This window comes from Pundamilia nyererei, unplaced genomic scaffold (assembly GCF_000239375.1).
Source record: "Pundamilia nyererei isolate P.nyererei 1_Seehausen unplaced genomic scaffold, PunNye1.0 scaffold00322, whole genome shotgun sequence".
NCBI lineage: Eukaryota > Metazoa > Chordata > Actinopteri > Cichliformes > Cichlidae > Pundamilia > Pundamilia nyererei.
The window spans coordinates 116,132-133,018 of NW_005187723.1; the positions used below are offsets into that span (position 1 = coordinate 116,132).

At 39.0% G+C, this 16,887-nt stretch overlaps 2 protein-coding genes across 2 annotated transcripts in view; both read right to left on the reverse strand.

The window, feature by feature from the left end:
- Nucleotides 1–8,338, reverse strand: part of xpo1a (exportin 1 (CRM1 homolog, yeast) a) — a 17,403-nt gene extending 9,065 nt beyond the window's left edge. Inside the window, exons 1-11 of the mRNA XM_005751658.1 lie at nucleotides 7,715–8,338; nucleotides 7,041–7,173; nucleotides 6,785–6,886; nucleotides 4,607–4,679; nucleotides 4,428–4,489; nucleotides 3,447–3,491; nucleotides 3,171–3,352; nucleotides 2,522–2,570; nucleotides 2,310–2,429; nucleotides 1,520–1,648; nucleotides 83–241 (exon numbers count right to left, since the gene is read on the reverse strand). Of these exons, the coding sequence (XP_005751715.1) occupies nucleotides 83–241; nucleotides 1,520–1,648; nucleotides 2,310–2,429; nucleotides 2,522–2,570; nucleotides 3,171–3,352; nucleotides 3,447–3,491; nucleotides 4,428–4,489; nucleotides 4,607–4,679; nucleotides 6,785–6,886; nucleotides 7,041–7,166 (1,047 nt within the window). The 5' untranslated portion in view covers nucleotides 7,167–7,173; nucleotides 7,715–8,338. The remainder of the gene's footprint in view (nucleotides 1–82; nucleotides 242–1,519; nucleotides 1,649–2,309; nucleotides 2,430–2,521; nucleotides 2,571–3,170; nucleotides 3,353–3,446; nucleotides 3,492–4,427; nucleotides 4,490–4,606; nucleotides 4,680–6,784; nucleotides 6,887–7,040; nucleotides 7,174–7,714) is intronic.
- Nucleotides 8,339–9,082: 744 nt separating this feature from the next.
- fam161a (FAM161 centrosomal protein A) lies at nucleotides 9,083–16,783 on the reverse strand. Its single transcript, XM_005751663.1, has 7 exons — nucleotides 16,495–16,783; nucleotides 14,576–14,844; nucleotides 12,918–14,147; nucleotides 12,512–12,679; nucleotides 12,212–12,311; nucleotides 9,936–10,060; nucleotides 9,083–9,841 (listed from the first exon to the last, which is right to left on the reverse strand). Exons 1-7 carry the CDS (start codon nucleotides 16,648–16,650, stop codon nucleotides 9,559–9,561), a joined length of 2,331 nt encoding a protein of 776 aa, XP_005751720.1. The 5' UTR covers nucleotides 16,651–16,783; the 3' UTR covers nucleotides 9,083–9,558.
- Nucleotides 16,784–16,887: the final 104 nt, after the last annotated feature.

A 16,887-nucleotide genomic window follows, 5' to 3' on the forward strand; every position in this document is an offset into this window, starting at 1 on the left:
ACATGAAAAAAGAAACAAACAAACAAACAAAAAGAAAAACAGTGAAAATGTTCTCGTTTGTGTTGCTGTGTTGTCCGCCTACCTCCATGAGTGTCTCGCGTAGGTTGGGCCTTTTCTCAATGAGCTGGCCATGTTCTTTGAGGAAAGTGCAGAGGAACAAGCTCAGATTCTGAATAAAGTTTTGTTCGTCATCCTTCCCATTGGCATACGCCACTCTGATGTTTGTGTTTAAAGGCAGCATCTGGCCAAACAGCAAAAAAAAAAAAAAAGAGAGAGAGATTACTGCAAAGCCTTATAATTGTTAATTTATCTTCAAAGCTTTCATTGAATCCATTTGGGGTTTTGTTTGTGGACATTGCATTTGCTGTAATCAAGTTTTATCTTATACTCAACTATGAGACCACTCAAGATTCAACTTTAATCTAAAACTAGAATATAAACCACAAAGTTATACCAGAAACACTGCCTGTTAAGGAATACTGGGTGATAACATTTAGTATAGTTTCATTTAAGGAATGTTTTAATGAATATCATGTAAAGTAAGGACCAGGTTTACTTATAACTTTAGAAATGTAAAATTTTCTGGTAACTAAAGACACCCTGATCTTATATTCATTACATTTTATAATCTTCTGTTCAGATAATTTGTCAGGCCACAGCTACGCAGAAAACTTCTCCATCTCATGCACTAGCATCATTTTGTTCTTAGATAGTCAGAGTGGAGCCTGAAGTACTAAAGTACATAGTAAAGTACTTAGTACAGAGACTCTGGAGAGAATAAACAATGATTTATCAAGTAAGAGTATAAATGTTTGATAAAGTACAGTTTACCTATTGATAGACACTGATGTACAACATAAAATGGGCTACAACGAAACAGTTCTACAGTACAAATAAAGCCTATGACCTGACTTGCTATAGCACCATATGTCAGTCTGCTCAATGTTACAGACGACATAATATTCTTGTGTGTGAAACACAGCTGTGATTATTACATGATTCATTCAGAAAAGCCTCAGCTCATGCAATGGTCTTAGAAAGGATTAAACTCTTCACTTTAGCCTAAGGCACTCTGTACAAGCACATTCACAATACACAGCACAGTGAAAGTAGTTGGTTTTAAGGTGACTAAAAACTCTGTATTTTAATTTGTGAACAGAAAGTACTAAACTATCCACTGCTTCCTCTCATGCTTTGTGTATTTGGGCAGTTTTTGAAACTTATCTGCTGTTGTAAACAGAGCAACTCAGCAAAACTGTTGAATTCACACATACACACACTGAAAAACATTTATGCCCATTTCTGAATGGACTAAGGAAAATTTCTTACTTAATCTACATTTATTTTGGGTCTTTCTTTTACTGAGAGACTGACAGCCTGTGCTGACTGTTGACCTTTTGTGGAGGTGGAAGGTTGGAGATTTGTGTGTAATAACTCAAACGGTATTTGTAAGCACGTTGTAACACTGAGTGCAATTAATGCAAGAGGCACTCAATACTAATTGGGTCTGAGTGCATACCTGTTTGAGCTGGGACATGGTGAGGGTAAAGAGGTTGACAAACTGCTCCTCATACTGGTTCACGCTCACACCAGCGATCTCAGTCAGACATTTCAGAGTCACATTGCGAAACATGGGTACGTTCAAGAACTGAAAAAGAAAACACAGCAGGTCAGTGCTGACATGTCTATTTTTCTTGCTCCTATAATTTGTGATGAAGGAATGCATTTCTTACATGCTTACATGTAGTTAGCTGGTTAACAGCCTTGACTCAACAACTATGATAGTGACAGACTCACATTTAGTCAGCTCAGGGCTCACAAAAGTCGCTAGCCCCGGGATGTCGGGCTAGCGAGTTTTGTGAGCCCTGCAGCTGTAACCAGTTCAGATCAATTTGACGATTTTATGATCATTATCTAGCACCAACTGCTTTATATGCATGTAATAAATGACTGATTCCTGACCAAACCAATGACACAACGAGTTCTGGATTAATGGCAATATTTCCACAATATTGTTATGCATCTTTAGGATGAACCACCATAGCTCAGACGGTGGGATCCCTTTGAACTGATAAAGTTGTCAAAATTTAAGGTTAAAACCTTTTCGAAGTTTCTACTTGTAATTGATTCCATGTGCAAATCTGAGCATTTGTTCTTAGACACTTTGCGTGACAACATTAATTTAACTGGCCTTACCATGCCATGTCAGTGTTTTTCAGTATAACCAGACTCACAGACATACTGTATCACGCTGTATTAGAGTTAATTATTTCAAGTTTTATTTAATGAAAGAGTATCATCTGGTTTACCTTGTAGACCAACGTGCTGATGAGTTTCGTCTCAAAGATGTAACCTAAAGGAATCCAATTCAAAAAGCGGAGTAAAGTCTCCAGGGTAGCGTGGACCAGTGGGGCATTTTGGGAATTTTCCTATGGAGAAGAATTATACACATCAAATTGAGGTATTGAGACTTGCACAAAATGTTTTGAAAACAACTGCGAAAAAAAATTGTTTGTCTTACCATTACAAACTGGCACAGCTGGAATATTTGGGAGAACTCATTGCACATGCTGACAGGGAAAAGAGAGCGGAGTGTAAGTACTCATCATCTGGATTTATTTTATTTTATTTTATTTTTTTAAAGCTCTCACCCTTTTCCCCCCAAGTCTAGCGGAGTCTACCGTGGCACCCAATGAGCCAAATGACCAACAATCTGGCTTTGCGTTGACCAGATTAACAAATGGTAGTAAATTTTACATACTGCTGCTAAAACCAATTAAAGTGGAGTCTCACTCAGGATGTCACAGTTCACAATCTTCCCAGCCTTCTTCTGGGATAATTGCTACATTTTGTTAACAAAAGGTGCAATCTTACATCTACACAGCTTTTTTGGGGGAATCATCAGTATACAAATGCATACAAATTACAATATAACCTGCAGGTTTTGGAATGCAGTATGACTGATCGAAATATGCAATGGAAACGCGAGAATGCACAACATCAAAAAAAAATATGATATCTCTAACTGTGCCTGATTGGACTGAAAATAAAAGACTCAAAATCAACAATGAACCAATATTTCTCCTTCTTTCAGTATTCAGTACTCAAATGTAAGACCTGACGTCCACTATTTGCTCGACATAAGTTATACAGTATATCAGATCAGTTACCTGTCTTTGAGATGCTTGGCCTTCACCTGGGTCATCTGGCCACTGGAGAAGTCAAACACCTCTTCACTGAGCAGTTTGAGGATGATCATGTTGTTCTGACAGAGGCTCTCACTGGTCCGACTTGCACCCACAATATCACTTATAAAAGTGGGCCAGTGTTTGGGCCATTCCTGCTTCAGGATCTAAAAGTCCAGAAATAGAGCTCATCATCAGCATCATTGCTTTATCTCAAACAATAATAATGTACACTATATCAAACATTAAATGCCTATTTACCTGTACAAGGATCATGTTGAGTTTTGAAATGTATACCCCCTCTTTCTGCAAATAAACATAAAAAAGGTTACATGTTATGTTAGCTGTTAACTATTAGCAACTACCCAATAGCCACATTAGCCATTTTTAATCAGTCCCGTAACAGCTAGCAGACTATGGTTAGAAAAAAGATTAATAAATGGTGCAGGGCTGACTGGGTCATGGATAGAATATTGAGCAGTAACAGACTGGATTACGGACACATGGGAAACTAGATGGGTTGCTGGCTGTGCAGAGCAGCAGGGGAACAGTAGCTGAACAGTGGAGAGAATGTGACAAACTACTCTGAGCAAATTTTGGAGGTGAAGTGAAGAGCTGCAGAGTGAGGCAGGACAGAGTGAACACTGGATGAGCAAGAGGTTGCAGATCCGGTGAAGAGAAGGCAGATGTGTACAAGATGATATACTTTACTGCTTTTGGAATAATTTATCCATGTGTTAATTATGCATTTCTTATTTTGTTGTTGCCAGCCATAACTTCAGTTTTGAAGTGCAACCAATCAGTGAGTGATTGGTTCAATCTGCTTCACAGTGAACACTCTTGGTTTTTTATCGTTTTTATATTAGCATAAATACATTATTATTTGTAGTTTTTCTATAATCCTCTTTGTCTTCAATGATTTAAAAAAAATATATCTTGATATGTTAGGTATTCTGCAGTTGTACCCTTTATCTATTGATATGTTTTAAAATATATTTTAACTTCAGTCTATAATGAAATCTAAATCATTTGTAAAATTAATACATCAAGTTTTTCAAGAAATGATGTCTTTGCCATTACTTCTGTTGTTGCACAATGTGGTCAAACTTCCCTGTGGTATCAAAAATTGTGTCAAGTATTCTCCTGAACATCAGAACAGAGTTTGAAATTCTAATATCGGGACAACCCTATTACAATGACACGAGTATGTTTAAGTGCACCATATCACACAGGACACCTTACCTCCATGTTCGCAGGATCAGAAGAAGTCTTGATAATCAGTCCAACAACATACTTCTTGATTCCTGAAAACACAGACATGTGTTGTTCAGAGAAAACTGATTACACCTTTCAGACAAATAACATATCTGAGGAAGAAAACACACAGATATCCTGATTAATGTCATTAGGGTGATTTTTACCTTCACACTGATTTCTTGGAAGAATCTTCCAGCGTGTTTTGATGACTGTCTCCAGAATCTGAAGAGCATAATACTATTTGGGAGGGGAAAAAAGAAAAAAAAAGAAAAGATGAGTTAGAGCTCTGAAAAAGACTCAATCCTTTCATCACGATTTACAAGCAAAAACAAGAGCTAACCTCAGGAGAGTCTTTGCACTGTCATGTCTCCACGGTGACCCCATGTGGACAGCTTTGTGCAGCCCAAAATTGATGACCCATGGTCTTTAGACATTGATATTACTGGGGCTGTCAACGAATATTCTAAATTCAATTATGTAATGGAATTCACAAAGTAATTAGACATTTAATTGTGCAAATTATTTGACTGTGGAAGGAGAACCCAGCAATGGCTGCGAAGGTGCAGCTCTGGCTGCGGCAGAGTTTAGATACACAGCTACTGGTGCGAGTGAGAAGTGACCTAATGTAATTAGTAAACGTAAGTGGATAAATATCAGCTACCAAAGATAAACACTATTAAGTCATAATATGCTTAATAGAAAAACCTTTAGCTTAAATGAATCTTTCAAGATATTTATATGGGTGTATTAACATAGTTATCAGTAACAGGCTAAGGCCTAATTTAGACTTTTTCAGTGCATCCTACAACATAGCCTACATAAGTGGCCAATTGTGCATGGTATAATATGTGTTAATTATCATATGGTTATATCCTGCTGTTTTATATATGGTGCTAGTAGATAAAAACAAAAAGCTGGGATTTACCCCCTCATCATTTTAAAGTCCTTATTGATGCTTTGATTATTAATCCATATATTGAGATGATGACTGCTCTCTCATTGATAAACTCAAAAACTGCAGTGAAGAAGTTCAAAGGAATTCACATGATGAATCAAAGGTACTGAACAGGCCTTTCACAATAGCTGTGGGCTGCAACTTGTAGTTACATCTTTAGGGAGATGCATTTCAGGTTACACTGTAAAGTTTAAGAGATATTTGTGCTCATGACAGACTTCCCACTTAAGCTTTAATCCCCAGTTAGTTTAGATGTAGTAGTTCGTTTTTAAAATACACAAAGTTAGCTCAAACTTGGTTTTACCTTTAATTTTTTGAAAAGCACCATGTGGTAATGACTGCAGAGAATTCACAAGCTAATTCTGCAGCAGTGACTTTACACCCACAGTCTTCAGGGAAATTTCTGATTTTGGTCAACTGATTGCAAAACAGTGGAACCTTAAATTTGCTGACTGATTTGGCTATTGAGAAAAGCTTCAGGCAGCATTGGTCCCTGATGGTTTGATTATGTCCTGTTATATGTTCAAAAAGATCATTGCTGTTCAGCACATTGAATGCTTATTCTATATAACTTATAACTAATCATTTTATTCGGTTATTTTGTAATGTGCATTTATGTAACTTTCTGTTTAAATACATATACCAGAATATGTCTCTCACTGTACTACTTTGCCTTTTTCTGAGTGTGCAATATTCAAATAGTTGGAAAGTGTGTCTCTCTCTTTTTTTCTTTTAAAGCAATAATCATACATGACCTTTGGTCAGTGTTGACAGGTAAAAAACTAATTGTAGACTTCAGCCACATATGTAGTCACTGTTCTTACACAAAATATATACAAGTGTGGAATTGGCATTGTTATAATAATTGAACTGTTACAAATGGACACATTAACCTTCAACACTTGCACCTCTCAAGCCCTACGAGTTAAGCATTTAACTCTCTTGCAACAGCAGCTGTGTGTACCTTAGACCAAAGACAAATAAGTGTGCATACTAAGCACAGTCTCAGAGCCATTATATACACAAATGGAGACAGTAGCAATGCCAAAAGAAGCCCAAAACAAACATTCTGACAGCACTGACAACTGAAGATAGCATCACAAGAGTCTTTAAATCTGTGATCTAGTAAAAAAGGCACAGCATGTAAGGCTGTCAAAAACTACTTATTTAAAGATAGTGAAGCATGACCCATTGACTGTACAAGATATCCAGTAAACACTAGGTCAATCATAATGATTTCTCACACCTCACCTCCCTGAAAGCCTAAGCCTTATGTGGATAAAGCAATAAGCTTCAGCTCACATTAATACACTGGTCTTCAACAGTGTAATAATGTAGCTCGTCTAAGGCCCTAGCATTCCTTAATACATGCTTGTTATGCTCACACCTTAGTTTTCATGTTCTGAGAGAACTCCAGGATGGTGTCGACTCTCGTCCAAGCATCAGGGTGGTCCTTCAAGTTTGTGAGCACTTCCTGGGCTACTCGTTGCTAGAAAAGAGCAACATAGTAGCAGTGGGTTTAGAGCAACTTAAAGTATACTTCAATTTAACATACATGTATTTGCTACAAGACAAGCTCCCAAACCCATTAGGGACTTGAAAGTAGCACTGCTTTGACTGAAGGTGAAACACATAAAACACACCTGGGATCCAATGTCATGATACATGGAGTTGACAACATTGTCCAACAGATTTATGTCCAATTTCTGGCTGAAGTCCAGCAGCTGTCTGGCTGGGTGATCTGCCAACATTGTCATTTCTGCTGGCATAGAGATTCTGACAGGGGAAACGAAGAAACAGAAACCTTAACCCCAACTTTTCTTTGGGGGAAAAGTAACAAAAGAACTACCAAACACAAAAGAACCGCATCTGTGATTAAAATTTGCAGTACAAGTGCTAAAAACTAAGCCTTTTAGTGTTGAAAATTTACACTGTAAATACTAACACATACTAGATAAGTGGAACGTAAAAAAATGGAATCGACAACCGATATTCTGGAGAAATAAATAAGTCAGAAACAGGTTATTCCGGTTTTGCCAGCCCCTCGTGGTAAAGTTATGACAGTCACTGAAACAAACCATAAACTGGCGAAACACGAAACAGCGCCGCCAACCCGCAAATACAGCATTCAACACACGTCCACTCAGATCCGTTTGCCACTATTGGGCGCAATTAAAGGTACCAGTTTACCAAGTACAATAACTTGTAAGACGTCTGAGTTCTATAACCGGTTATCATTACCAATGGTGGTTAGTTTCAAAACCGACACACCCCGACGTTAGTCTTAATAAGTTAATGGTGATCAGACGCGACTTACCTGATAGTTGGTGTCCGCTCGTCGAAAACTACTGATGGTTTTAATAATGTGAGCTCTAACAGAAGACCTAAATGTGAAACCGCTAAATACGATACAAACTAATTCGCAGCTTTATCTCATGGCACACGTTTACGTTACGCTGCCCTTAAAAGTCGTTAGCCAAAAGCTAATAGTAGGTTTCCTCGATTACACCAACAGTCGTAATTTAAAAATCCTGTCAAGCTGGATATTCATCGATTTTTTAGCGATATATTAAAGAATATCCGACGTTTCTTGTCTTTAGCCACTCTGAAACATAATTGGTAGGCTACCAGTTACATCCGACCAGGCTAATAGCAACTTAGCGTGCTAATGGAAAAGTCAATGATTTAGGTCCGCTGGCTAATGTAACATCAAGCTAAGCTAACACCAGAGTTTCACGTAGTCAGACTTGGAGTCGTATTCCGGGTCACAAAGTAAAAATAATCTCGTTTTATTTCTGGTTCTGTTCGCACACACTGTTGGGAAGCAAAGATGTTTAAGTGCGTGCAAGTGTGCTCTTCCTCTAAGCTCACGCTTCCAACCACGGACCGGTTAAAACCGGTTGAGACCGGGATATTCATTCTCGGTGTTTCGACCCGCCGAGCGCCGCGTAAAATTTGGACTAAGCACCCGCCTACTGAGCATCTAATTGGTTCAGCCATTGATTTCGTCACGCTTTATCATGGGCTGTTTGAAGCTGTCAATCTGGCTCATCTCCCTCCCCCTGTTTATCTTCCACTCTGACCTCTGCCTAAGGCCCAAAGCAACAAATACTGAATTACTTAAATGCTTAACCAAATTACACCATTTTTAGTTCTTAAATGAGTGGCTTTTTTCTACTTTTTTTCATGATATAACCGAGGCCATGTGTCCAGGAATACCAGTCAATGAAATATTTCACATAACTAGAAATCTTTTATTCTAAGCCAATACAAAAAAGGACAGCTATCGATTAAGTATTTATATATAACACATTTTGACGTGCTAAAAGAAAACATGCACATTTAACAATTAAATAATATAACTATCTGAGAATATACTCCAAACATTCAAGTTACATTTTGCTGTTTCTTTATTAAGTTTATTTTCAGTGATAGTTTGATTTAGTTGAATTTAGACTAGGGGTGGGCAATCTCAGTCCACGAGGGCCAGTGTCCCTGCAGGTTTTAGATCTCACCTTGGGTCAACACACCTGAATCACATGACTAGTTCGTTACCAGGCCTCTGGAGAACTTCAGGACATGTTGAGGAGCTAATTTAGCCATTTAAATCAGCTGTGTTGTTCGAGGACACATCTAAAACCTGCAGGGACACCGGCCCTCATGGACTGAGATTGCCCACCCCTGATTTAGACACTGCTTAAAAAGTGGGAAAATGTTAAGAACTAAAGCAGTACATCACAACAACAAATATGAACTATTAGTACTAATTCAGGACACATTCTGATCATGGAGTGCTAGAAAAGACCAGTGAAATACAAGGTTCTCCTAACAGAGCAAGTCAAAGTGTGTGTTGTGACAATGGCTTGTGGCTGTGTCTGAAGTTACTTCCTCAAGCATGAAATTTGTGTTACTGTTATGCTTTCTAGTAAGTAAAATAAAGTCGTTATCTTAAATGTATGGTAATGAAATCACATAATGCAATCATTCACATCTGTCACAGCCATGACACAAAAATGATAGAAAACTAGAAAAAATAGTGAGTTTCAAGGGATGAAACAAGACAGCTCAAGCTTGAAAGTCCTATAATAAAGAAACATTAACCTTTCACAATTTGGTCAGATTTCTCTCTCAGAGAAAGAACACATGATGACATTTAAAATATCAGTCCTCTGCCTCCTGCTCCTTAGTGTCAGCAGCATGTTCACTGTCTTCTGAGTAATTCTCGTGATCGTCTGAGTATTGGTAACTTTCATCAGAATAATGGCAATCATCCCCAAGACAATCCTTCTCTGTGTGGTGACTGTCTTGGTAATTAGACGAGACCTCGTCGCTTTCCTCGTCTGCTCTTCCTCCCTCCTTCTCGGCTGGATCATCCACATCATCATCCAGGAAGACTTTCCTATAGTGAACTGGTTCATAACCCAGGTCTGCTTCCTCAAGGTCACTAATTATTAAAAGAACATAATGAGTAGTGTACCGACTACTTATTAACAGATAGAATACTGAGTTTAGTAAGTTTGTAAGCGTCACAGATTTACCTCTGCTTGCTCTCGCTGGATGAAGATCCTAATTTGCCTGCTTTACTGCTGATAAACTCCTCTGTCACGTCACATCCATGCAGGGTGTTGGTGTAGTGTTTATCTGCAGCCTGTTTGGCATTCCTCTGTTACAGCAGGACAAATTCAAACTATTAGAATAATTAAAGATGTACTGTAAAGAAGGAATATGTTCTACTTAAAGAACATATTCCATTTAATTACTTAAGAAGTAATAAAGAAAGTAATATAAGTTAATGGCAGTCACAATTTTTATAAATATCATAAAATCATGATAAATTATGATATTTATGATATAACTCGGTAATAAGCAATAGTCATATGAACAAAAAATATATGATCATGAAAATATGGTGATGGAATAGGATGATGAACAGGTTGTTTGAGATAGAAATTCAAACTGTGGAATAATTCATATTTTTGTGCTGCTGTCATTTTAAACAAAAAGTTTACTTTTTTGACAAGAAATGCCACCTTGGCAGGACCCTGTTTTTGGGTACTTGTGTATGTGTGTGTGTTAAAATGTGTTAAACCAGGCCGGGTTTAACCAGATTGCTGTGAAACAGCTGTTTCACCCTCATTCAACCCCAGCGACTTTGAGTGACCAGAAGTTCTCGCCTGCCTGACTTTCACCTACCGGAAATAGCCCCCTGACTGTAACCCCTAGCCATGATCTTGAACTTCTCCCAGACCCATCAATAAAGTCATTTCAGAGAGGCAGGCTCTCGCTTCAGCCACTAAGAGACTGTGGGACAGTTTTGATCTGAATTTATGGCCTTCTGACGAGTTAAGTACGCAGAGTTTTTGAAATCAACCAAGACAGCTTTGCAGAAATACACAAGTCCTTACCAGCTGCTCCACAACTCAGTCTTGCTGGTCCCCTCACCACATTCAGGCGTATTCCCACTTACAACATTGCTCTTTCAGATTTTTTTTAATAAAATGCCAAAGAGCCATTTTTAACCTCCAGTAAAGAAGACTTTGCATTCATTTGGTCCCCAAATAAGGGTCCAATGTGGCATTTTTGGTCAAAAAAGTAAACCTTTTGGTTTAAAATGATAGCAGCACAAAAATATAAATTATTCCACAGTTTGAATTTCTATCCTAACCTCCTAAGACCCGAACTCTTCCACGGCATGCATTTTTGATTTCTCTTTGATATTTGGGCTGATTGGGACCCAATGAATGTAAAAACAAAGAATGACCAGATTTTTTTTTTTTACCTGATTTTTGTTTCTAAGAAAAATGAGAACCACATATGAGGATATTTGTTTAAAATTTCGATAGAACAGTAGCAGTGTAACGTCCTCGTAAGTGGATATCAGGCCCTTGTAGAGCAAAATTGAGTATTTTGGTCTAAATAACCCAAAATGTGATGTCCACATATGTGGACGCAGGTCCTAGGAGGTTAAACAGCTTATTCATCATCCTATTCCATCACCATATTTTCATGATCATACATTTTTTGTTCATATGATTATTGATTATTACCGAGTTATGAAATATTATAATTTTATTATAGTCATAAAAATGATGACTGCCATTAATTTTTATTACTTCTTTTATTACTTCCTAACTCATAAATCGTGGACATAATTCACTGATTTGACATAAAGTACCAAAACCAGCAAAGAGAGGGGGAGAGAGAGAGAAAGTATCATAGTGATTGTCATAGTGTGATATTATTTTGTTGTTGGATACAATGTTTGTGTGTGATTATCAGTAGAATGAAGGAGTGAGGAGAATAGAAGGAGGGAGAGAGAGAGAGAGGACACACGGATTGTACAAGAGTGTGATAAGATAAGATAAGATAAGATAAGATAAGATAAGATAAGATACGATAAGATAAGATAAGATAAGATAAGATAAGATAAGATAAGATAAGATAAGATAAGATAAGATAAAGACTTCATTTATTCAAAGGGAAATTCTTTTGTGAAGTTAGCTGGAAAAACAATAGTTATATTTCACCAAAAAGTTGAAATGCATTTAATGGATGCTTTGTGTGCTTTCCAGCAAGAAAAGATTTCTGCTAACATTTTACACATGAATATTTACTGCTTGGCTTCTTTGTAATTGTTCTTTCATCAAATTTAAAGCTATTTCGTTCTAATTTCCCTCACATTTTTAAATCTTTAGAGGCACATATATATCGTCATGATAAAACCCAAATGGTGTAGTAAAAGATGAAAGACAGCAGGTTTGTCATGCAGGTGATGATGTGATATGATGTGGCTATGTAGTGGTTACACAATCACCTGTGCAACTTGCTCCAACAACAGTGGCCTTCCCTTCACTCTCTCCTGCATTTCTTTGATCTCCTGCTTGTATTCCTTCCTGCGCTGAAGATCCTGTTTCCTATAAACATAAGAGTGCAGTGGATCATCTTTCTCATTAAAGAACATGGAAAAAGAAAAAAAGTGCATTTCCTTACTTTAAGACAAATATAAAACTCAACTTGAATGTACTGCATGGCCATAGGAACTTGCAACCAAGCGTTTCTTGCAAAAACCTGCTCAGCAAAGCTTAGAGTGAAAGTAGCGCTGTTTTCAGCATACCTGAACTCTTTGAGCTTGTTTGGATGGGTCTGTGAAAGAGCTAGGTGGGGGTCATTGGCCTGGGCACGTTTCAGAACTAGCCCCTGCAGCCTCTTCTCCCTTTGCATCTGCCTTTCCCTCCACCGCTCCTCCTCCTCCTCAGCCTTCTTCCTCTGCTGCAGCACCTTCCTATTCAGGTAGAAAATTTGGTCATGGATGTAGGAATGCTTACAGGTAGTGCAGGTAATTAAGCTTATGGGTGCAAAAACAAGCTATATAAGTGTATTTGGTTATAAGGGTTGCAGGGGAAGCTGGGAGGAGGCCTTCTTTTTAATCATGGAAGACAGCTGGTGAGGACTTTGTCTAAATGGGACAATTCACTGTCTCTACTAAAATGATGGAAGCTTTTGGTGCCCTAAGGTGGTACCTCACGGCCTCATGGCGCTTTTTTGTGGCATCTGTGACTTTGGCAGGGAGGACCTCCAGGCTACCTGAGAGGGATGAACAGAGGCTTGAGTTTGGCGTCCGGGTTGGCCCAGGGCTGATGTATGGCCAGCGCAGTGTTCGAGGGCTACTCTGCTCCTTCTCGATATCAGTCAGGATCCGTTCCCGGTGTGAGGAAATCTGTGATGTCCTCAGCTCAAATGGTTCACACGCAGTCACAGGCTTTATCTCTTTTCGTTTCTCCAGATGCTTCTGGAAGCGCCTATAACTGGCATTGAAATCTGGTACCTCTTTGTTTATCTGCGGCCTGTGTGAAAAGCCATCATCCCCCCCGACTCCAGCTTTGACATCTTTGCGATTCTTCCGTTCACTGAGCCGTCGTTTGAGCATGCTCGGAGGCATGGAAGCATTGTGAAGCATCTCCTCAGCCCTCATCTGTATCTTGATAGACCGATACAGCTGCTCCTCTTTCATCTGCTCCCCTGATGCTGCTATGTAGACAGACTTTGGCACAGGCTTGGCCTTGAAGGGTTTCACTTTCTCCTGATCAGATGGTTGCAGGTGACGTAGTTGTCTCTGCTCCTTCTTCAGCCGCTCCCGCTCCAGGAAGCTGAATGGCTTCTGTATGGTCCGGAGATGCTGCTCTTCTCGCTCTCGCATGGCTCGCCGTCGTTCCTCGTTGCGCTCTTGTAGCTCATCATAAAGTGGGAGGTGAATGTGCGCAGGTACGGGGCTGGCACGGAACTTCCTCTGACACTCTGTCAGTTCTTCCAGTTGCCGTCGCAGCTCTATGTTTTCCAGTTCAATCTCTGCGCGTGTCTTTATGCCTCGCTTTCGCTGCTCAGCCTCACGTAGTGTCATCTGGAAAGGTTTTGGGACGGTTACTCTATCTTTCCGGTGCTCCCGCTCTCTATCTTTATTCCTCTGTTTCTTGTGCCCTGTTCTCTTTTGTGATTTATTTTGGTCACTTGTTAGACTGCGCAGCGAAGCAGAGGACAGGTGGGCATGATAGGGGGACAGCTTAAAGTCCTTCCACATATTCTTGATGTGCTCTTTGGGGGAAAACAGTATGCCTTTTTCAACATTGTTGCTGGCAGTTTGATCTTCATCTGAGGAGTCTGAATGCCCAGAGACCCATCTGAGTTCAACAGCAGAGTGAGACTTCCTCAAATGACAGTGTGAAGCTGTAGCAGTAGCATGAACCCACGGCAGTCTAAAAAAAAAAATAGAGGAAGAAAAAACAAACTTGAACAAAAGTCATCAATAATAATACCAATTATTCAATTTATTAGTTTTGTTTAAGAAAATGCTGTGAAAAATGTCATTCACAATTTCTCAAAGCTTATTTTGTCCAGTCAGCAGCCCAGAATCTAAACAAATAAATTCCAACTATATAAAAGCCTCATAAAATTCTTAAAATTGTCAAAAGTGTCAATATCACTGGTTTATTGTTGGATACAAAAGTTGTGTGCTTTTCTCTAATCAGAAAAGGACTATGGTCACAGGTTCACATTTGCATAGCTTCACTATAAGTTTTATGGGGTTTTGTCTGTTTAGTGTTGTTCCAAAAATTCTTTACATACAGAAAGACAATGAACAAGTGTTTAGTTCCTTACATAATATTGAACAAAATCCACCCACCTCTGCCTTCCATCCATCACTGTCATATCTAATGGCTCCATGGACTTGAGCTGCAGCTTTTGGCGATACATGCTCTCCAGCTCTGCCATGGTGTGCAGGTGGGCCTTCTTCAGTTCCTCCAGCTTGCTGTAGTACTCCTCATTGGAGAAGAAGATTTGACTGAGGTCGAGGCGATCTCCTGCTGCTCTATAATTGTTTATCATGAAAGGGCCTCCTGTCCCAGCGTAGTCCTCATCACAGTAATCAGAGCCTGAGTCCTCATACTCCATCTGAAATAGTCACAACAATCTCATACTGCAATCAGCAGCCATTTTATATCTAAATATAATAAGTGACCAAAATACACTGCACTTATACACTGCCCTGCGACAGACTGGTGACCTGTCCAGGGTGTACCACGCCTCTCGCCCTATGGCAACATGGATAGGCTCCAGCCTCCCTGCAACCTTGCATAGGTGGAGGAAGATGGATGGATATGCTGTTCCAGTGTTGGATGCTTATGTTAAATATGATCAAAGTTAATAATGAGTCATAATAACAATAAAGAGGTCAGGTAATGTACAAGTAACCTCTGTGAGCCACATGAGATGTTTCCATTCTCGTTTTGTTTTTGGCTCTGTGTGTCAGTGATAGGGGATATCCTTATCTCACCAACACTTTTACTGTGGGTTCAGATGCTTCTTCCAGCTGCTGTTTATCTCTTCGATTTGCAAACGGCAGCAAATCATGAGAAGGTTTGCTGGCTTATTAGGGAGAGGAGCTAAAACAGCTTGTTTCAGACAGAGGATGGACTGAGGGGCTGTATCAAGTCCCAGTATAAGATGAATAGGTAATATCTGAGTGTGAATCATGCAAAGCTATTCTAGAAGAGTCCAAGAGGCAAAATACAGAGGTGGAAATGACCAGAATAGGTCATCATTAGATAACTTTTTGAACAATATATGTTTGGATTCAGTATATTAAATGTTGCATGGAATAAATATACGAATTGTGAAGCTGTCACGTTCATCCATTTCATGTTCCTACATCTTCAAACATAATGGCTTAACCACCACTCATTGAGCACTCCTCCAGGACTAAGCCTATTATGCTGTCACAGCAGCGACACTGACCATATGTTGAGGCACGACAGGCAGACACACAATTTACATCAGGTGTCTGCCTTCACAACTTTTTACTAAATTATCAAGATCCTTGATGGAAGAACAGCAGAAGATGAGTGATTTTAGGATTATACACTAAATGTGACATCTGATAATGTGGCTGAGATGGAAGTCCACAAATAGTATGCTAAACAAATTAAACAGATCAAATCCCTTCCACCACACAGGCTGACCTTAAACTGTCAACGGCCTGTTGGAACCAGATCAGAAACAGTGTGTGGCTTACTTCACAAAGTAAAGTCTGGATAATAATGGAGAAAAAAAACCTTTAAATACAAATAGCCGATTCTACTCTGTTCAGACAGACAGTTTAAACTTAATATTTAAAATACAATGTCTCAAATTGTAATATGTCAAAGATCCCAGTAACAATAAATGTAAAGGTCTGTATAGAATGACCGGGGGTCTATCTATGTTAAATTACTATTACTAAATTATTATTATTATTAAAAATAAATTTTAACAATTGTCGGAACAATAAATTGCTTTTTTTGCAGGATTAAAGTATTTACAGTGACTTAGTCTGCAATTTTTTCTCCAGCATGTAAGTAATGCACTTTGTGTGTGGATTTTCCTCCACCATTGAGGAAAAGGAAACATCTAAATGAACTATCTGTAAATTAACCAGAAAGCTACGGTTCATGTCAGTAAAAGGGGGCTGGCAGGCTGATTATTAGGGGATTTTTAAACAAAAGGCAGGTGTTGTAATTGATAATCGGAATCTGTACACAACAATTAAAACTCAGTAAAAATTACCTCTTTCTCGTAATCCCGGTTGTCGACGTGACCTGTAACCATGCACGGCAGGACTCTCTCGCGTTCATACGAAGCTAACGGCGCTTTGGTGTGCGGGTCTACCGGCGTTTTCAAACATGAAGTAACCAAAACGTTTTTCCGGTGAGCATTTGCCATGTTTTTGTAAATGTTGCTTTTTATTTATTTATTTTTTAAGTTGCGTCACAAAATCACTTGTAGTAAGAGTACTCAGTCGAGATAACAAGCTCGCTCTCTATCCACATCCAGGTAGCAAGTGAAGTCCTTAGCAACAGAGAAGCTTGGTTGGGAGGGAAGTGACGGAGAGTGGCAGGAAATGAAAAGCCTTGGGCTCCATACAAATTAAAAGCACCAGAATTTGTGAAACGAATAGTT